This window comes from Dunckerocampus dactyliophorus, chromosome 10 (assembly GCF_027744805.1).
Source record: "Dunckerocampus dactyliophorus isolate RoL2022-P2 chromosome 10, RoL_Ddac_1.1, whole genome shotgun sequence".
In the NCBI taxonomy this organism is placed as follows: Eukaryota; Metazoa; Chordata; class Actinopteri; order Syngnathiformes; family Syngnathidae; genus Dunckerocampus; species Dunckerocampus dactyliophorus.
The window spans coordinates 1,744,216-1,767,636 of NC_072828.1; the positions used below are offsets into that span (position 1 = coordinate 1,744,216).

The 23,421-nt window shown below is 29.3% G+C and overlaps 2 protein-coding genes across 8 annotated transcripts in view; one reads left to right on the forward strand and one right to left on the reverse strand.

The window, feature by feature from the left end:
• ankrd24 (ankyrin repeat domain 24) overlaps positions 1 to 1,552 on the forward strand; it is a 30,206-nt gene extending 28,654 nt beyond the window's left edge. Inside the window, exon 22 of the mRNA XM_054789337.1 lies at positions 1,153 to 1,552. Coding sequence (XP_054645312.1) covers positions 1,153 to 1,224 — 72 coding nt within the window. The 3' untranslated portion in view covers positions 1,225 to 1,552. The remainder of the gene's footprint in view (positions 1 to 1,152) is intronic.
• Positions 1 to 23,421, reverse strand: part of shc2 (SHC (Src homology 2 domain containing) transforming protein 2) — a 69,771-nt gene that overhangs the window by 13,024 nt on the left and 33,326 nt on the right. For 4 of the 7 annotated variants that reach the window (XR_008572671.1, XR_008572672.1, XR_008572670.1 and 1 more), the window contains exon 14: positions 6,870 to 7,193. The gene's annotated coding sequence lies outside the window, so the exon portion shown is untranslated. Of the gene's footprint in view, positions 1 to 1,681; positions 7,194 to 23,421 lie in introns of those variants that run through there. The other 3 variants (XM_054789339.1, XM_054789342.1, XM_054789340.1) reach the window with 1 other exon arrangement.

Consider the following 23,421-nt stretch of genomic DNA (forward strand, 5'->3'; position numbering starts at 1 on the left):
CCAATGCCTGCAACATAAACTTACCAGTGTTTTCTTCTAAATTTACCACGTTATTCTTGTTAATTTACAACTTAATTCTCTAAATCGCATCCGATTTTTTTTTCAATTTGGCCCTCATGAGGCATCATAATTTTAATGATTTTATTTCCATAAATGTTAACATTATTCTTGTAACATGACAACTCTTTCCTTTTAATGTAACAGCTTCAATTTACAAGAAAAAGTCGTACATTTACGAGAAATCTCATCTTATTTTAATAGTCCGTCGTGACAGGCATTGCTATGAAAAGTGACCTGTGACCTTTGGCCTTGGGCAAAGGTAATATTAAGACTTTTTTCTCTCAAATGTAGGACTTTATTCTTGTACATTTAGGACATTATTCTTGTAAATGTACGACTTTGTTCTCTGGTAAATGTATTACTTCTTTCTCGTACATTTTGGACTTTTTTCACGTAAATTTAGAATTTTACTCTTGTAAATTTACGACTTTTTTCTCGTAAATTTAGGATTTTTTCTCTTTAAGATTTTTTTCTTGAAAATTGAGGACTTTATTCTTGAAAATGCATGACTTTTTTTTTCATAAATGTATGACTTTTTTCTCATAAATTTTGGACTTTATTTCCGTAAATGTGACTTTTTTTCTGGTAAATGTTTTACTTTATTCTCGTAAATGTGTGACTTTTTTTCTCGTTCATTTATGACTCTAGGTTCGAAAATTTATGAGATTTTTTTCTCATCAATCTAGGACTCTCTTCTTGAAAATGTATGAATTCATAGCATTTTTTCTTGTAACTGTCCAACTTTTGTTCTCATGAATTCATGGCATTTTTTCTCTGAAAATTTATGCCTTTTTTTTCTCAAAATCCCAGATTTCGTTTTCCGATGTGGCCCTAATCCTCCGTCGTGCTTTATTGACGTAATATTAGGCCTTTCTTTCCACCAAATGTCGCCTTTATTCTCCTACATTTGTTCTCTGATGCAACACCTTCCTCATCATGACTTTGCAAAATTTGCCTCGTAAAATGTGTGAGAATAGTTGCAAATGTGCGCTACTTTATTCTGGAAATGTCAGGTATTTGTTTTCAGTGTGCTAAAGTGGCGCGAGAAGAGAAGCTGAACGTACTGCTGTGAGGATGTATGATGTGCAACAGGGCCGTATGGACGAGGAGGTGCAAGGTCTGCTGCTGCAGATCCTGAGGATGACCCAGCAGGGACATCACTGACTGACTGACTGATCCATGCTGTATGCATGCGTTGCTCGCGGCCCGTGACTCCTGTAGCGCTGAACATCTCAACGAGGGCTACTAACCAACTATACTCAGCACGCATGAAGTGATGATGATGAAAGCTTTCTAGTTGGATGAGGTTGGCATTTGGACGCATCGTATGATTGGACAATATGTTTTCCGTCTTCTGACGAGGATCATAAAAACAGAAACATCTCCCCTGGTGTTCCTGCTTAATGACTCCCAAAGTACACGCAGTGGTTTTCCAATCTGTGTGTTTATTGACAAGGACATCCGTCACACATTCTCAACAAAAGACAAGAAATTCCTGAGAAAGAAAAAAACTGCTTTTGTGCAGCCAAGAAGAGTCGTAATCAAGAGTGAAATGTGCTACAGTGGAAGCCGCTGATGCCCGCCCACCCACGCTGATGCCCGCCCACCCACGCACCTCCTAGCCAACCCCTTAGTGCATCTTTTTATTCACATGCTTGTCTTTACTTCATACTTTTTCCCAGCGAAGTCCACAAAGCGAAAAATGAAAGGATGCAACTTTGCCACTTTGTAAGAACAAAGTGCACGTGAGCTTTGTCATGCGTGAGGTATGAGCCTATCATTCTCATCAACTTCACTCTTCTCTCTTTTTTGACCCATTTTTGCTGTTTTTTCCCCCAAATATTTCAACTTTTATGACTTTATTCCCACATTAGAACTTTTTTTCTTAACCTAAATTTCCAAAAATTAGGGCTTTATTTTGTTTTGGATTGATGTCATAATATTCCGATTCTAAAAAGTAACATTTTTTCTTGCATATTTCACCTTTATGCTCCTAAAATGACCTGAAAATATTTTAACAGTTTATTCTCATCAAATGGAATACAACATTTTTCTCCATAATTTCACCTTATTTTTTGTCATTTTTTTCCATTTCGGCTGTTTGTTTTTTTAATTGTCCAACTATTTGAACTTTCTTATTGTAACATTTTGACTTTTTTTGCAACCTAATTTTCAAAATTGCAACTTATTTGGTTGTTTTTTCTCCATCATATTTGGAATTAAATGTAATATTTCAACTTGATGCTACTAAAATGAGTTTTTTCATATTACATTTTCTCTTCATATTTTCACTTTTCCTTGTACAAAAATGACTTTTTTTTTAGTTTTCTAGTTAAATGATGTTTTTAGAACATGTCGCAGACTTTTTCCTCTTCATGTTTTGACTTTGTTGCAAAATGACAGCTGTTTTTTTTTCATTTCCGCTGCTGTTGTTGTTTTTAAATTGTCCATTTTTTTAATTTCAACTTTCTTTTCTTAATATTTTGACTTAACCTTTTCTGCAAGCTAACATTTGTGGTTGTTTGTCATCATATTAGGACTTTAAAACAAATATTTCAATGTTACGCTACTAAAATGTTTCTTTTCATGACACAGCGTTTTCTCATTACTATTTTCTCTGAACGTTTTGACTTGAATCTCGTAAAATGACTTCTGATATTTCCATTTTTGCTGTTTTTTTTAAAGTTTTCTTGTTCAATGATATTTTATGTTTTTTCTTCATGTTTGACTTCTTTCTCGTACTTCTGCTGCTGTTTTTAATGATCCAACTATTTCAACTTTCGTCTTGTGATATTCTGACTTTACTCACTCAAACTTTTTTCCGCAACCTCATCCTCATTTTCCAAAAGATGTTGTTTTTCACAATACTAGGATTTAGTCACCTATTTTTACTTTAACATTTCAGCTTTATGCTCCTAAAATGTCTGTTTTATCATAATATTACGTCATTCTTCTTTCTCATTCGACAACCTTTTTTTCTCTTTTGGCCTTATTGTTGCAAAATGACGCCCAACTTTTAAAGTTTTCTTGTTAGAATGTCTCACGGACCAATAAAAAAAGTCTTTTTTCTGTAATCTTCTACTGAAAAGATGACATTAGCATCTTTTTGTCGTTAGATTACTGCTTTAGTTCGTAAAAATGGTTGTTTCTCACATGAAGGACTTTTTTCTGTAACACTTCAGCTTTATGCAACCAAAATGATGTTTTTTTTTCATAAATTACGTGATGACTTATTTTCATTCCTTTGCTACTTTTTTCTCGTAATATTTTGACTTTATTGTAAAAAGACGTCTGAGTTTTCCATTAGTCTGTTTTCTTCTTGTTAAATGATATTTTTAGAACATGTCACCTTGTTTTTCTAATATTCCAACTTTATGCTACGAAAATGACGTTTTTGTCATAATGTTATGACCTTTTTCTGCTAAAATGTCACTTTCATTTCTCGTTTGATTACTTTGGATTCTTCCATTTTTGCAGTATTTTTGTTAGATATTTTTAGAATATCTGACGGACCAATAAAAAACAGGCTTTTTCAATATTACAACGTTATTCTGCCTAAAATGCCGACTTTTTGCGAGATTACTTTTTTCTTGTAAAATTACTTCTGATTTTTCCATTTTTTGCTGTTTGAATTTTCCAATTCAATTTTTGGAATGTGTCGCGGACCACTTGGACAGAGCAGCCGCAGGCCGCAAATGGCTCCCGGGCTGCACTTTGGACACCACTGCTGTACGTCTTGGGACACAATGACAGTGAAGTCTTCATCTGTCTTTCTTCGGGCGGCTAAACTGATCTAAAAACCCCAAAACTAAGAACCGTGTGCGTTTTGAATGCAGTGGAGGTGGTCGGGGGCTTTGTTGCTGTTGGATGATCAAGTTCAAGTTCAAGTTCTCAAAACTGCAACGACCACATTTTACGTAAAAACCCAAAACAGGGTGGAAGGGACAAGATAAGCGGCTTCCACTGTACGCTGACTGTGCAACGTAACCTAAGTTTCCCTGATGAAAGTCGGACGTGTGGCGAGACAATACGACAATACGACAATACAATACGAGAAGATGTGGCGTCGTTTGGGCTAAGAGGAGCAGCTTTCCCAGCGGTTTCTAAGCAGACACGCTTTCGTTGGCATGGCAACATTGACACACGCTACAACTGTACACGAGAGGCCTGTCCTTGTGGTTGTTAAGGCACTGAAGTTTGGGACATGCTGAGGGGGGGTCCGGGGGAGGACGTTCCACATCCAGACAGTTTGGCAGCTCGTCCCCGGGATCCGAAGCTCACGCAGCAGCTGTTTAGTCAGCCGGCGCTGATGTAGTACATATGATCAGCAACCGTTGGTAGAGTGGTTTGGGGGTCCCAGGTCACATGACCACCAAGATATCGACGACTGAAACTTCCGATACGTGCCATGAACTACTTCATTTCACCACGGTCCCTAAACCGGCCGGAAGTCCGCCTGTCTGTCCAATATGCAACTTAAAACTCACCTCCCCTCACCTCGGTCGAGGGAGGCGGGACGCTCACTGGCCACTTGATTAGGTACACCTGCGTCTGCCGTTACCAAGATAATAAGGCTCGATGCTCAAGCAATCCCTCGTTTAATTGGTTCCACAATATCGTTGTAGGTGGAGCATAGACAAGCTACGTAGGACCTTCTAAATACGCTTTTTAACACCATTAGAGCCCTCTGGACATGAAATAACACCCCTACAGTCACCCTTCCACTCTTAATACCCAATAGACATCCTGTCATCAGAGAAAGTAACTCCCACGTTTGCATGTACTTGTTTGACTGAAGCTACTTCAACAGCGGAGCATGACTTCCTCCTGTATGCGCTCCATGGAGGTCTTACAGGAGCGCTTCTCCAGTGGCGGCAATTCAAAAGTGGCTCTTGGTCGTGGCGTGCCTCAAGGCTCCATTCTGGGCCCAGCCTTGTTTGCATGTGTATGTTGCTGTTATTTGAAAATGCTATGTTACACTCCATGGATTTGCAGATGATCTGCAAATCTGTCTTTGAGATCCTTTTGTGCTCGGTTGAACCGTCTCAAGGACACCAAGCTGGCTAGCTTGCTATGCTAGTGCCGGCCATGCGTTAAGTCCCTGCAGTGATCCCGTAAACATGTCTACAGGGCTCTAATCATGTGCTGTATGTACGTGGATTTTAGTTTGTTTCTATGCTTGAAAATGCTTCATTTAGGCCAACAATAAGTCAAATTTGCGTAAACGTGCAAAGGTACGACTGTATTGGTTGAACAATATGAATGCAGTTTGTGCAACTGCAACCGTTAAATATGACATCATCCCTACGTGAATTCTTACTATCACTTCTGCATATTTTTACATATCATTTCAACATTTTAATGACAGCCAAAAGAGAACTGTATTAAAATATTATGAATAATAGTCAAATATTAAAAGACTATCACTATACAATTCTACAATGTTTTGTAATTGAGTGACTGTCATTTACAGTCATACTATCCATCTCAAATTGTTTCACATTTTTTAAGTTGAAATATTAAAATCATGAATTTGAAGATAATATAATTATTGTCAAATAAAGTAAAATTACGTAATATTTAATATTTTTAAATGAACATTTTATTACCTCCGCCAAGCGCAGCGCAAACCTTAAGCGCAGCGTGAAGGTTATGTTTTTGCCAGTGTTTAGCCATAATCTTCAGGAATTGTCGGAAATGGGATATGGAAGAACTGATTACATTTTGGGGGTGATCCGGATGACTGTCTGGATCCAGGTATTTTTACAGGATTTTAAATAGGACCATTTTCGGCATTTGTGTATGTAACTCCACAAAAACAAATGGTCAGAGCGCTTGTTCCAGACATTTAGCCTTCCCGGTAAATTGCGCTAACATGCTAGGTGTTGGCAGCATTATTTTTGCTATTTTCATGGGTAGACACATATATAAACACTTACCACTATCATGCTAGATGTTAGCATTGCTATGATGCTTATATTAGCATCATAGCAATGCTGACATTCTAACTTTAGCGTTAGTAGCGGGGGGGGGGCCAGGGGGGGGGTTGTGCTATTTTCATGGGTAGACACATATATAAACACCATCATGCTATGTGTTAGTATGCTAATGTTAGCATTGCTATCATGCTAGTATTAGCATAGCAACATTTCTAGCTGTTTTCACGGGTAGCCATATGAACACTTAGCACTATCATGCTAGGTGTTAATATGCTAACATTAGCATAGTAGCATTTTTTGCGATTTTCATGAATATGAACTCAAGCAGATACTTAGCACTATTATGCTAGGTGTTAGCATGATAACATTAGCATATTAGCATGCTAACAAAATTATAGTAACATTTTTAGCATTTTCAGAGGTAGGCACGTCGACAAACACTTAGCACCATCTATGGTATGTTTTCATGGTCAAGGAATCTAAATATGGAGATCAAATCAATGTAGGACTAATATTTATGTGGTGAATCACAGTATGGGGAGGGGGGACTATGGTGCTTGGCGGAGGTGTGTATGCTTTGAGTGCTTTTCTAGTCTATTTTTTTTTTTGTAAGATTTTACAATATTTGAACTGTCCAAATATTCTGTTGTAGTTGGTAGTAATTATTCAAATGATGCTTTCTGTTATGATCTGTATGTGATATGAATCATTGAGTATGGAATGCTAAGACTATTGTTAAATGAACATCTCATAGAGCATTATTATCTTTGGAAAGGCTGTGGTCAGCGAGTCCATGTACTGTACTGTACTGTACTGTACTGTACTGTACATGTTGTGTGTATGGTGACTGGCTTCGGTGCTTTTGCTCACATGAGAAGGGCGTCCACGTGTAACGTCTGTTTTACTCCCAGCGGTTGAAATGAAGCACAGCGTGTGTTTTGTCCTGTTCGACCGCTGTGACATTCGTCGCTCTGCAGGGCATCCTGGACGTCCTCATGGTTGTCTGACACCTCGGCTTGGTGTTTTGCTTAGCTTAACAGCTGCATGCTGGGGGGTTGTGGACAGAACCGGGGACACTTTTTCTTCACATGAGAATCCAAAAGGCAGAAAAAGTACTTAAGTGACATCTCATTGTCCTTCCTTTGCTATGTAAGGGAAGCGTCCACTTGGAATAAACACCCGCTTTGCTTTGCACTGGGACATAAAAGAGGAATAAAAGATCATATTAGTTTGCTACTGGAGACAAAACAATACACATGCTAGCGCATGCGCTTGATGCACACCAGGAAACACATACTGTTGCTCTACTTACGTGACCGTACTTTCACATGATTATGAGTTAGCCACAGTACACGTTCATGCTTGGGAAACACTCAAATATAACGTCCATGATAACATATGACATATACAATGTTATGGCAATATTCAACACAAATATGCTGGTTAAATACAAATATACTGAAGTTGCTGCTGGTTAAACACTGAAATATTTAAGGAAATGGTGGTTTAATGCAAGAACATTTCAGATGCTGCTGGTTAAACAATCAAATATTGAAGTTAAATGCAAAAATATTTCAGTTCCTGGTGTGGTTAAGTGATGAGATATTTAAGATAATGGCGGATTAATGCAATAAATATTTAAGTTGCTGGTGGGTAATGGTTCAATACAAGAATACTGAAATTACTGCTGGTTAAATTTGCTGTTACTAGTGGTTAAACACTAAAATATTGAAGTTACTAGTGGTTCAATACTAAAATATTGAAGTCACTAGTGGTTAAACACAAAAATATTGAAGTTACTAGTAGTTAAACACTAAAATATTGAAGTCACTAGTGGTTAAATACTAAAATATTTACGTTACTAGTGGTTAAACACTAAAATATTTACGTTACTAGTGGTTAAATACTAAAATATTGAAGTTACTAGTGGTTAAATACTAAAATATTGAAGTCACTAGTGATTAAACACAAAAATATTGAAGTTACTAGTAGTTAAACACTAAAATATTGAAGTCACTAGTGGTTAAACACTAAAATATTTACGTTACTAGTGGTTAAATACTAAAATATTGAAGTTACTAGTGGTTAAACACAAAAATATTTACATTACTAGTAGTTAAATACTAAAATATTGAAGTTACTAGTGGTTAAACACTAAAATATTTACGTTACTAGTGGTTAAATACTAAAATATTGACGTTACTGGTGGTTAAATACTAAAATATTTAAGTCGCTAGTGGTTAAACACTAAAATATTTATGTTACTAGTAGTTAAACACTAAAATATTGATGTTACTAGTGGTTAAACACTAAAATATTTACGTTACTAGTAGTTAAACACAAATATTTACGTTACTAGTAGTTAAACACTAAAATATTTACGTTACTAGTGGTTAAACACAAATATTTACGTTACTAGTAGTTAAACACTAAAATATTTACGTTACTAGTGGTTAAACACTCAAATATTTACGTTACTAGTAGTTAAACACAAATATTTACGTTACTAGTAGTTAAACACTAAAATATTGAAGTTACTAGTGGTTAAACACTAAAATATTTACATTACTAGTAGTTAAATACTAAAATATTTACGTTACTAATGGTTAAACACTAAAATATTTACGTTACTAGTGGTTAAATACTAAAATATTTACGTTACTGGTGGTTAAATACTAAAATATTGAAGTCGTTAGTGGTTAAACACTAAAATATTTACGTTACTAGTGGTTAAATACTAAAATATTGAAGTCGCTAGTGGTTAAATACTAAAATATTTACGTTACTGGTGGTTAAATACTAAAATATTGAAGTCGTTAGTGGTTAAACACTAAAATATTTACGTTACTAGTAGTTAAACACTAAAATATTGAAGTTACTAGTGGTTAAACACTAAAATATTTACGTTACTAGTAGTTAAACACTAAAATATTGAAGTTACTAGTGGTTAAACACTAAAATATTTACGTTACTAGTGGTTAAACACTAAAATATTTATGTTACTAGTGGTTAAACACTAAAATATTGACGTTACTAGTGGTTAAATACTAAAATATTGAAGTCACTCATGGTTAAATACTAAAATATTGAAAATATTGAAGTTACTAGTGGTTAAATACTAAAATATTTACGTTACTAGTAGTTAAACACTAAAATATTTACGTTACTAGTGGTTAAATACTAAAATATTTAAGTCACTAGTGGTTAAATACTAAAATATTCAAAATATTGAAGTTACTAGTGGTTAAATACTAAAATATTGAAGTCACTAGTAGTTAAACACTAAAATATTTACGTTACTAGTAGTTAAACACTAAAATATTGAAGTCACTAGTGGTTAAATACTAAAATATTGAAGTTACTAGTGGTTAAACACTAAAATATTTACGTTACTAGTGGTTAAATACTAAAATATTGAAGTCGCTAGTGGTTAAACACTAAAATATTGAAGTCACTAATGGTTAAACACTAAAATATTTACGTTACTAGTAGTTAAACACTAAAATATTGAAGTTACTAGTGGTTAAACACTAAAATATTTACGTTACTAGTAGTTAAACACTAAAATATTGAAGTTACTAGTGGTTAAACACGAAAATATTTACGTTACTAGTGGTTAAACACTAAAATATTTATGTTACTAGTGGTTAAACACTAAAATATTGACGTTACTAGTGGTTAAATACTAAAATATTGAAGTCACTCATGGTTAAATACTAAAATATTGAAAATATTGAAGTTACTAGTGGTTAAATACTAAAATATTTACGTTACTAGTAGTTAAACACTAAAATATTTACGTTACTAGTGGTTAAATACTAAAATATTTAAGTCACTAGTGGTTAAATACTAAAATATTCAAAATATTGAAGTTACTAGTGGTTAAATACTAAAATATTGAAGTCACTAGTAGTTAAACACTAAAATATTTACGTTACTAGTAGTTAAACACTAAAATATTGAAGTCACTAGTGGTTAAATACTAAAATATTGAAGTTACTAGTGGTTAAACACTAAAATATTTACGTTACTAGTGGTTAAATACTAAAATATTGAAGTCGCTAGTGGTTAAACACTAATATTGAAGTTACTAGTGGTTAAATACTAAAATATTGAAGTCGCTAGTGGTTAAACACTAAAATATTGAAGTTACTAGTGGTTAAACACTAAAATATTGAAGTCACTAATGGTTAAACACTAAAATATTGAAGTTACTAGTAGTTAAACACTAAAATATTTACGTTACTAGTAGTTAAACACTAAAATATTGAAGTCACTAGTGGTTAAATACTAAAATATTGAAGTTACTAGTGGTTAAACACTAAAATATTTACGTTACTAGTAGTTAAATACTAAAATATTGAAGTCGCTAGTGGTTAAACACTAATATTTACGTTACTAGTAGTTAAACACTAAAATATTGAAGTCACTAGTGGTTAAATACTAAAATATTGAAGTTACTAGTGGTTAAACACTAAAATATTTACGTTACTAGTGGTTAAATACTAAAATATTGAAGTCGCTAGTGGTTAAACACTAATATTGAAGTTACTAGTGGTTAAATACTAAAATATTGAAGTCGCTAGTGGTTAAACACTAAAATATTGAAGTTACTAGTGGTTAAACACTAAAATATTGAAGTCACTAATGGTTAAACACTAAAATATTGAAGTTACTAGTAGTTAAACACTAAAATATTTACGTTACTAGTAGTTAAACACTAAAATATTGAAGTCACTAGTGGTTAAATACTAAAATATTGAAGTTACTAGTGGTTAAACACTAAAATATTTACGTTACTAGTAGTTAAATACTAAAATATTGAAGTCGCTAGTGGTTAAACACTAATATTTACGTTACTAGTGGTTAAATACTAAAATATTGAAGTCGCTAGTGGTGAAACACTAAAATATTGAAGTTACTAGTGGTTAAACACTAAAATATTTACGTTACTAGTAGTTAAACACTAAAATATTGAAGTTACAAGTGGTTAAACACTAAAATATTTACGTTACTAGTGGTTAAACACTAAAATATTTACGTTACTAGTAGTTAAACACTAAAATATTGAAGTTACAAGTGGTTAAACACTAAAATATTTACGTTACTAGTGGTTAAATACTAAAATATTGAAGTCGCTAGTGGTTAAACACTAATATTTACGTTACTAGTGGTTAAATACTAAAATATTGAAGTCGCTAGTGGTTAAACACTAAAATATTTACGTTACTAGTGGTTAAATACTAAAATATTTAAGTCACTAGTGGTTAAATACTAAAATATTGAAAATATTGAAGTTACTAGTGGTTAAATACTAAAATATTGAAGTCACTAGTCGTTAAACACTAAAATATTTACGTTACTAGTAGTTAAACACTAAAATATTGAAGTCACTAGTGGTTAAATACTAAAATATTGAAGTTACTAGTGGTTAAACACTAAAATATTTACGTTACTAGTGGTTAAATACTAAAATATTGAAGTCGCTAGTGGTTAAACACTAAAATATTTACGTTACTAGTGGTTAAACACTAAATTGTTTACGTTACTAGTGGTTAAACACTAATATTTACGTTACTAGTAGTTAAACACTAAAATATTGAAGTTACTAGTGGTTAAACACTAAAATATTTACGTTACTAGTGGTTAAACACCAAAATATTGAAGTTACTAGTGGTTAAACACTAAAATATTTACATTACTAGTAGTTAAATACTAAAATATTTACGTTACTAGTGGTTAAACACTAAAATATTTACGTTACTAGTGGTTAAATACTAAAATATTGAAGTCGCTAGTGGTTAAATACTAAAATATTTACGTTACTGGTGGTTAAATACTAAAATATTTAAGTCGCTAGTGGTTAAACACTAAAATATTTACGTTACTAGTAGTTAAACACTAAAATATTGAAGTTACTAGTGGTTAAACACTAAAATATTTACGTTACTAGTAGTTAAACACAAATATTTACGTTACTAGTAGTTAAACACTAAAATATTTACGTTACTAGTGGTTAAACACAAATATTTACGTTACTAGTAGTTAAACACTAAAATATTTACGTTACTAGTGGTTAAAGACAAATATTTACGTTACTAGTAGTTAAACACTAAAATATTGAAGTTACTAGTGGTTAAACACTAAAATATTTACGTTACTAGTGGTTAAATACTAAAATATTGAAGTCGCTAGTGGTTAAACACTAATATTTACGTTACTAGTGGTTAAATACTAAAATATTGAAGTCGCTAGTGGTTAAACACTAAAATATTGAAGTTACTAGTGGTTAAACACTAAAATATTTAAGTTACTAGTAGTTAAATACTAAAATATTGAAGTTACAAGTGGTTAAACACTAAAATATTTATGTTACTAGTGGTTAAACACTAAAATATTGAAGTTACTAGTGGTTAAATACTAAAATATTGAAGTCACTCATGGTTAAATACTAAAATATTGAAAATATTGAAGTTACTAGTGGTTAAATACTAAAATATTTACGTTACTAGTAGTTAAACACTAAAATATTTACGTTACTAGTGGTTAAATACTAAAATATTTAAGTCACTAGTGGTTAAATACTAAAAAATTGAAAATATTGAAGTTACTAGTGGTTAAATACTAAAATATTGAAGTCACTAGTCGTTAAACACTAAAATATTTACGTTACTAGTAGTTAAACACTAAAATATTGAAGTCACTAGTGGTTAAATACTAAAATATTGAAGTTACTAGTGGTTAAACACTAAAATATTTACGTTACTAGTGGTTAAATACTAAAATATTGAAGTTACTAGTGGTTAAACACTAAAATATTTACGTTACTAGTAGTTAAACACTAAAATATTGAAGTTACAAGTGGTTAAACACTAAAATATTTACGTTACTAGTGGTTAAACACTAAAGTATTTACGTTACTAGTAGTTAAACACTAAAATATTGAAGTTACAAGTGGTTAAACACTAAAATATTTACGTTACTAGTGGTTAAATACTAAAATATTGAAGTCGCTAGTGGTTAAACACTAATATTTACGTTACTAGTGGTTAAATACTAAAATATTGAAGTCGCTAGTGGTTAAACACTAAAATATTTACGTTACTAGTGGTTAAATACTAAAATATTTAAGTCACTAGTGGTTAAATACTAAAATATTGAAAATATTGAAGTTACTAGTGGTTAAATACTAAAATATTGAAGTCACTAGTCGTTAAACACTAAAATATTTACGTTACTAGTAGTTAAACACTAAAATATTGAAGTCACTAGTGGTTAAATACTAAAATATTGAAGTTACTAGTGGTTAAACACTAAAATATTTACGTTACTAGTGGTTAAATACTAAAATATTGAAGTCGCTAGTGGTTAAACACTAATATTTACGTTACTAGTGGTTAAATACTAAAATATTGAAGTCGCGAGTGGTTAAACACTAATATTTACGTTACTAGTGGTTAAATACTAAAATATTGAAGTCGCTAGTGGTTAAACACTAAAATATTGAAGTCACTAATGGTTAAACACTAAAATATTGAAGTTACTAGTAGTTAAACACTAAAATATTTACGTTACTAGTGGTTAAACACTAAAATATTTACGTTACTAGTGGTTAAATACTAAAATATTGAAGTCGCTAGTGGTTAAACACTAAAATATTTACGTTACTAGTGGTTAAACACTAAAATGTTTACGTTACTAGTGGTTAAACACAAATATTTACGTTACTAGTAGTTAAACACTAAAATATTGAAGTTACTAGTGGTTAAATACAAAAATATTGAAGTTACTAGTAGTTAAACACTAAAATATTGAAGTCACTAGTGGTTAAACACTAAAATATTGAAGTTACTATTAGTTAAACACTAAAATATTGAAGTCACTAGTGGTTAAATACTAAAATATTGAAGTTACTAGTGGTTAAACACTAAAATATTTACGTTACTAGTGGTTAAATACTAAAATATTGAAGTCGCTAGTGGTTAAACACTAAAATATTTACGTTACTAGTGGTTAAACACTAAATTGTTTACGTTACTAGTGGTTAAACACTAATATTTACGTTACTAGTAGTTAAACACTAAAATATTGAAGTTACTAGTGGTTAAACACTAAAATATTTACGTTACTAGTGGTTAAACACCAAAATATTGAAGTTACTAGTGGTTAAACACTAAAATATTTACATTACTAGTAGTTAAATACTAAAATATTTACGTTACTAGTGGTTAAACACTAAAATATTTACGTTACTAGTGGTTAAATACTAAAATATTGAAGTCGCTAGTGGTTAAATACTAAAATATTTACGTTACTGGTGGTTAAATACTAAAATATTTAAGTCGCTAGTGGTTAAACACTAAAATATTTACGTTACTAGTAGTTAAACACTAAAATATTGAAGTTACTAGTGGTTAAACACTAAAATATTTACGTTACTAGTAGTTAAACACAAATATTTACGTTACTAGTAGTTAAACACTAAAATATTTACGTTACTAGTGGTTAAACACAAATATTTACGTTACTAGTAGTTAAACACAAAAATATTTACGTTACTAGTGGTTAAAGACAAATATTTACGTTACTAGTAGTTAAACACTAAAATATTGAAGTTACTAGTGGTTAAACACTAAAATATTTACGTTACTAGTGGTTAAATACTAAAATATTGAAGTCGCTAGTGGTTAAACACTAATATTTACGTTACTAGTGGTTAAATACTAAAATATTGAAGTCGCTAGTGGTTAAACACTGAAATATTGAAGTTACTAGTGGTTAAACACTAAAATATTTAAGTTACTAGTAGTTAAATACTAAAATATTGAAGTTACAAGTGGTTAAACACTAAAATATTTACGTTACTAGTGGTTAAACACTAAAATATTTATGTTACTAGTGGTTAAACACTAAAATATTGAAGTTACTAGTGGTTAAATACTAAAATATTGAAGTCACTCATGGTTAAATACTAAAATATTGAAAATATTGAAGTTACTAGTGGTTAAATACTAAAATATTTACGTTACTAGTAGTTAAACACTAAAATATTTACGTTACTAGTGGTTAAATACTAAAATATTTAAGTCACTAGTGGTTAAATACTAAAAAATTGAAAATATTGAAGTTACTAGTGGTTAAATACTAAAATATTGAAGTCACTAGTCGTTAAACACTAAAATATTTACGTTACTAGTAGTTAAACACTAAAATATTGAAGTCACTAGTGGTTAAATACTAAAATATTGAAGTTACTAGTGGTTAAACACTAAAATATTTACGTTACTAGTGGTTAAATACTAAAATATTGAAGTTACTAGTGGTTAAACACTAAAATATTTACGTTACTAGTGGTTAAATACTAAAATATTGAAGTTACTAGTGGTTAAACACTAAAATATTTACGTTACTAGTGGTTAAATACTAAAATATTGAAGTCGCTAGTGGTTAAACACTAATATTTACGTTACTAGTGGTTAAATACTAAAATATTGAAGTCGCGAGTGGTTAAACACTAATATTTACGTTACTAGTGGTTAAATACTAAAATATTGAAGTCGCTAGTGGTTAAACACTAAAATATTGAAGTCACTAATGGTTAAACACTAAAATATTGAAGTCACTAGTGGTTAAATACTAAAATATTTACGTTACTAGTGGTTAAACACTAAAATATTTACGTTACTAGTGGTTAAATACTAAAATATTGAAGTCGCTAGTGGTTAAACACTAAAATATTTACGTTACTAGTGGTTAAACACTAAAATGTTTACGTTACTAGTGGTTAAACACAAATATTTACGTTACTAGTAGTTAAACACTAAAATATTGAAGTTACTAGTGGTTAAATACAAAAATATTGAAGTTACTAGTAGTTAAACACTAAAATATTGAAGTCACTAGTGGTTAAACACTAAAATATTGAAGTTACTATTAGTTAAACACTAAAATATTGAAGTCACTAGTGGTTAAATACTAAAATATTGAAGTTACTAGTGGTTAAACACTAAAATATTTACGTTACTAGTGGTTAAATACTAAAATATTGAAGTCGCTAGTGGTTAAACACTAAAATATTTACGTTACTAGTGGTTAAACACTAAATTGTTTACGTTACTAGTGGTTAAACACTAAAATATTTACGTTACTAGTGGTTAAACACTAATATTTACGTTACTAGTAGTTAAACACTAAAATATTGAAGTTACTAGTGGTTAAACACTAAAATATTTACGTTACTAGTGGTTAAACACCAAAATATTGAAGTTACTAGTGGTTAAACACTAAAATATTTACATTACTAGTAGTTAAATACTAAAATATTTACGTTACTAGTGGTTAAACACTAAAATATTTACGTTACTAGTGGTTAAATACTAAAATATTGAAGTCGCTAGTGGTTAAATACTAAAATATTTACGTTACTGGTGGTTAAATACTAAAATATTTAAGTCGCTAGTGGTTAAACACTAAAATATTTACGTTACTAGTAGTTAAACACTAAAATATTGAAGTTACTAGTGGTTAAACACTAAAATATTTACGTTACTAGTAGTTAAACACAAATATTTACGTTACTAGTAGTTAAACACTAAAATATTTACGTTACTAGTGGTTAAACACAAATATTTACGTTACTAGTAGTTAAACACTAAAATATTTACGTTACTAGTGGTTAAAGACAAATATTTACGTTACTAGTAGTTAAACACTAAAATATTGAAGTTACTAGTGGTTAAACACTAAAATATTTACGTTACTAGTAGTTAAACACAAATATTTACGTTACTAGTAGTTAAATACTAAAATATTTACGTTACTAGTGGTTAAACACTAAAATATTTACGTTACTGGTGGTTAAATACTAAAATATTGAAGTCGCTAGTGGTTAAACACTAAAATATTGAAGTTACTAGTGGTTAAACACTAAAATATTTACGTTACTAGTAGTTAAACACTAAAATATTGAAGTTACTAGTGGTTAAACACAAAAATATTTACGTTACTAGTGGTTAAACACTAAAATATTTATGTTACTAGTGGTTAAACACTAAAATATTGAAGTTACTAGTGGTTAAATACTAAAATATTGAAGTCACTCATGGTTAAATACTAAAATATTGAAAATATTGAAGTTACTAGTGGTTAAATACTAAAATATTTACGTTACTAGTAGTTAAACACTAAAATATTTACGTTACTAGTGGTTAAATACGAAAATATTTAAGTCACTAGTGGTTAAATACTAAAATATTGAAAATATTGAAGTTACTAGTGTTTAAATACTAAAATATTGAAGTCACTAGTAGTTAAACACTAAAATATTTACGTTACTAGTAGTTAAACACAAAAATATTGAAGTCACTAGTGGTTAAATACTAAAATATTGAAGTTACTAGTGGTTAAACACTAAAATATTTACGTTACTAGTGGTTAAATACTAAAATATTGAAGTCGCTAGTGGTTAAACACTAATATTTACGTTACTAGTGGTTAAATACTAAAATATTGAAGTCGCTAGTGGTTAAACACTAAAATATTGAAGTTACTAGTGGTTAAACACTAAAATATTGAAGTCACTAATGGTTAAACACTAAAATATTGAAGTTACTAGTAGTTAAATACTAAAATATTGAAGTCGCTAGTGGTTAAACACTAAAATATTTACGTTACTAGTGGTTAAACACAAAAATGTTTACGTTACTAGTGGTTAAACACAAATATTTACGTTACTAGTAGTTAAACACCAAAATATTTACGTTACTAGTGGTTAAACACTAATATTTACGTTACTAGTAGTCAAACACTAAAATATTGAAGTTACTAGTGGTTAAATATTAAAATATTGAAGATACTAGTAGTTAAACACTAAAATATTGAAGTCACTAGTGGTTAAACACTAAAATATTGAAGTTACTAGTAGTTAAACACTAAAAGATTGAAGCCACTAGTGGTTAAATACTAAAATATTGAAGTTACTAGTGGTTTAACACTAAAATATTTACGTTACTAGTGGTTAAATACTAAAATATTGAAGTCGCTAGTGGTTAAACACTAAAATATTTACGTTACTAGTGGTTAAACACTAAAATGTTTACGTTACTAGTGGTTAAACACTAAAATATTTACGTTACTAGTGGTTAAACACTAATATTTACGTTACTAGTAGTTAAACACTAAAATATTGAAGTTACTCGTGGTTAAATACAAAAATATTTACGTTACTAGTGGTTAAACACAAATATTTACGTTACTAGTAGTTAAACACTAAAATATTGAAGTTACTAGTGGTTAAACACTAAAATATTTACATTACTAGTAGTTAAATACTAAAATATTTACATTACTAGTGGTTAAACACTAAAATATTTACGTTACTAGTAGTCAAACACTAAAATATTGAAGTTACTAGTGGTTAAACACTAAAATATTTACATTACTAGTAGTTAAATACTAAAATATTTACGTTACTAGTGGTTAAACACTAAAATATTTACGTCACTAGTGGTTAAATACTAAAATATTGAAGTTACTAGTGGTTAAACACTAAAATATTTACGTTACTAGTGGTTAAATACTAAAATATTGAAGTTGCTAGTGGTTAAACACTAAAATATTGAAGTCGCTAGTGGTTAAACACTAATATTTACGTTACTGGTGGTTAAATACTAAAATATTGAAGTCGCTAGTGGTTAAACACTAAAATATTGAAGTTACTAGTGGTTAAACACTAAAATATTTACGTTACTAGTAGTTAAACACTAAAATATTGAAGTTACTAGTGGTTAAACACTAAAATATTTACGTTACTAGTGGTTAAATACTAAAATATTGAAGTCACTCATGGTTAAATACTAAAATATTGAAAATATTGAAGTTACTCGTGGTTAAATACTAAAATATTTACGTTACTAGTAGTTAAACACTAAAATATTTACGTTACTAGTGGTTAAATACTAAAATATTTAAGTCACTAGTGGTTAAATACTAAAATATTGAAAATATTGATGTTACTAGTGGTTAAATACTAAAATATTGAAGTCACTAGTAGTTAAACACTAAAATATTTACGTTACTAGTAGTTAAACACTAAAATATTGAAGTCACTAGTGGTTAAATACTAAAATGTTGAAGTTACTAGTGGTTAAACACTAAAATATTTACGTTACTAGTGGTTAAATACTAAAATATTGAAGTCGCTAGTGGTTAAACACTAATATTTACGTTACTAGTGGTTAAATACTAAAATTTTGAAGTCGCAAGTGGTTAAACACTAAAATATTGAAGTCACTAGTGGTTAAACACTAAAATATTTACGTTACTAGTAGTTAAACACTAAAATATTGAAGTCACTAGTGGTTAAATACTAAAATATTTACGTTACTAGTGGTTAAACACTAAAATATTTACGTTACTAGTGGTTAAATACTAAAATATTGAAGTCGCTAGTGGTTAAACACTAAAATATTTACGTTGCTAGTGGTTAAACACTAAAATGTTTACGTTACTAGTGGTTAAACACAAATATTTACGTTACTAGTAGTTAAACACTAAAATATTGAAGTTACTAGTGGTTAAATACTAAAATATTGAAGTTACTAGTAGTTAAACACTAAAATATTGTAGTCACTAGTGGTTAAACACTAAAATATTGAAGTTACTAGTAGTTAAACACTAAAATATTGAAGTCACTAGTGGTTAAATACTAAAATATTGAAGTTACTAGTGGTTAAACACTAAAATATTTACGTTACTAGTGGTTAAATACTAAAATATTGAAGTCGCTAGTGGTTAAACACTAATATTTACGTTACTAGTGGTTAAACACTAAAATATTTACGTTACTAGTGGTTAAACACTAATATTTACGTTACTAGTAGTTAAACACTAAAATATTGAAGTTACTAGTGGTTAAATACAAAAATATTTACGTTACTAGTGGTTAAACACCAATATATTGAAGTTACTAGTGGTTAAACACTAAAATATTTACATTACTAGTAGTTAAATACTAAAATATTGAAGTTACTAGTGGTTAAATACTAAAATATTGAAGATACTAGTAGTTAAACACTAAAATATTGAAGTCACTAGTGGTTAAACACTAAAATATTGAAGTTACTAGTAGTTAAACACTAAAAGATTGAAGCCACTAGTGGTTAAATACTAAAATATTGAAGTTACTAGTGGTTTAACACTAAAATATTTACGTTACTAGTGGTTAAATACTAAAATATTGAAGTCGCTAGTGGTTAAACACTAAAATATTTACGTTACTAGTGGTTAAACACTAAAATGTTTACGTTACTAGTGGTTAAACACTAAAATATTTACGTTACTAGTGGTTAAACACTAATATTTACGTTACTAGTAGTTAAACACTAAAATATTGAAGTTACTCGTGGTTAAATACAAAAATATTTACGTTACTAGTGGTTAAACACAAATATTTACGTTACTAGTAGTTAAACACTAAAATATTGAAGTTACTAGTGGTTAAACACTAAAATATTTACATTACTAGTAGTTAAATACTAAAATATTTACATTACTAGTGGTTAAACACTAAAATATTTACGTTACTAGTAGTTAAACACTAAAATATTGAAGTTACTAGTGGTTAAACACTAAAATATTTACATTACTAGTAGTTAAATACTAAAATATTTACGTTACTAGTGGTTAAACACTAAAATATTTACGTCACTAGTGGTTAAATACTAAAATATTGAAGTTACTAGTGGTTAAACACTAAAATATTTACGTTACTAGTGGTTAAATACTAAAATATTGAAGTTGCTAGTGGTTAAACACTAAAATATTGAAGTCGCTAGTGGTTAAACACTAATATTTACGTTACTGGTGGTTAAATACTAAAATATTGAAGTCGCTAGTGGTTAAACACTAAAATATTGAAGTTACTAGTGGTTAAACACTAAAATATTTACGTTACTAGTAGTTAAACTCTAAAATATTGAAGTTACTAGTGGTTAAACACTAAAATATTTACGTTACTAGTGGTTAAATACTAAAATATTGAAGTCACTCATGGTTAAATACTAAAATATTGAAAATATTGAAGTTACTAGTGGTTAAATACTAAAATATTTACGTTACTAGTAGTTAAACACTAAAATATTTACGTTACTAGTGGTTAAATACTAAAATATTTAAGTCACTAGTGGTTAAATACTAAAATATTGAAAATATTGATGTTACTAGTGGTTAAATACTAAAATATTGAAGTCACTAGTAGTTAAACACTAAAATATTTACGTTACTAGTAGTTAAACACTAAAATATTGAAGTCACTAGTGGTTAAATACTAAAATGTTGAAGTTACTAGTGGTTAAACACTAAAATATTTACGTTACTAGTGGTTAAATACTAAAATATTGAAGTCGCTAGTGGTTAAACACTAATATTTACGTTACTAGTGGTTAAATACTAAAATTTTGAAGTCGCAAGTGGTTAAACACTAAAATATTGAAGTCACTAGTGGTTAAACACTAAAATATTTACGTTACTAGTAGTTAAACACTAAAATATTGAAGTCACTAGTGGTTAAATACTAAAATATTTACGTTACTAGTGGTTAAACACTAAAATATTTACGTTACTAGTGGTTAAATACTAAAATATTGAAGTCGCTAGTGGTTAAACACTAAAATATTTACGTTGCTAGTGGTTAAACACTAAAATGTTTACGTTACTAGTGGTTAAACACAAATATTTACGTTACTAGTAGTTAAACACTAAAATATTGAAGTTACTAGTGGTTAAATACTAAAATATTGAAGTTACTAGTAGTTAAACACTAAAATATTGAAGTCACTAGTGGTTAAACACTAAAATATTGAAGTTACTAGTAGTTAAACACTAAAATATTGAAGTCACTAGTGGTTAAATACTAAAATATTGAAGTTACTAGTGGTTAAACACTAAAATATTTACGTTACTAGTGGTTAAATACTAAAATATTGAAGTCGCTAGTGGTTAAACACTAATATTTACGTTACTAGTGGTTAAACACTAAAATATTTACGTTACTAGTGGTTAAACACTAATATTTACGTTACTAGTAGTTAAACACTAAAATATTGAAGTTACTAGTGGTTAAATACAAAAATATTTACGTTACTAGTGGTTAAACACCAATATATTGAAGTTACTAGTGGTTAAACACTAAAATATTTACATTACTAGTAGTTAAATACTAAAATATTTACGTTACTAGTGGTTAAACACTAAAATATTTACGTTACTAGTGGTTAAATACTAAAATATTGAAATCGCTAGTGGTTAAATACTAAAATATTTACGTTACTAGTAGTTAAACACTAAAATATTTACGTTACTAGTGGTTAAAGACAAATATTTACGTTACTAGTAGTTAAACACTAAAATATTGAAGTTACTAGTGTTTAAACACTAAAATATTTACGTTACTAGTAGTTAAACACAAATATTTACGTTACTAGTAGTTAAACACTAAAATATTGAAGTTACTAGTGGTTAAACACTAAAATATTTACATTACTAGTAGTTAAATACTAAAATATTTACATTACTAGTGGTTAAACACTAAAATATTTACGTTACTAGTGGTTAAATACTAAAATATTGAAGTCGCTAGTGGTTAAACACTAAAATATTTACGTTACTAGTAGTTAAACACTAAAATATTGAAGTTACTAGTGGTTAAACACTAAAATATTTACATTACTAGTAGTTAAATACTAAAATATTTACGTTACTAGTGGTTAAACACTAAAATATTTACGTTACTAGTGGTTAAATACTAAAATATTGAAGTCGCTAGTGGTTAAATACTAAAATATTTACGTTACTGGTGGTTAAATACTAAAATATTGAAGTCGTTAGTGGTTAAACACTAAAATATTTACGTTACTAGTAGTTAAACACTAAAATATTTACGTTACTAGTGGTTAAATACTAAAATATTGAAGTTACTAGTGGTTAAACACTAAAATATTTACGTTACTAGTGGTTAAATACTAAAATATTTAAGTCACTAGTGGTTAAATACTAAAATATTGAAAATATTGAAGTTACTAGTGGTTAAATACTAAAATATTGAAGTCACTAGTAGTTAAACACTAAAATATTTACGTTACTAGTAGTTAAACACTAAAATATTGAAGTCACTAGTGGTTAAATACTAAAATATTGAAGTTACTAGTGGTTAAACACTAAAATATTTACGTTACTAGTGGTTAAATACTAAAATATTGAAGTCGCTAGTGGTTAAACACTAATATTTACGTTACTGGTGGTTAAATACTAAAATATTGAAGTCGCTAGTGGTTAAACACTAAAATATTGAAGTTACTAGTGGTTAAACACTAAAATATTTACGTTACTAGTAGTTAAACACTAAAATATTGAAGTTACTAGTGGT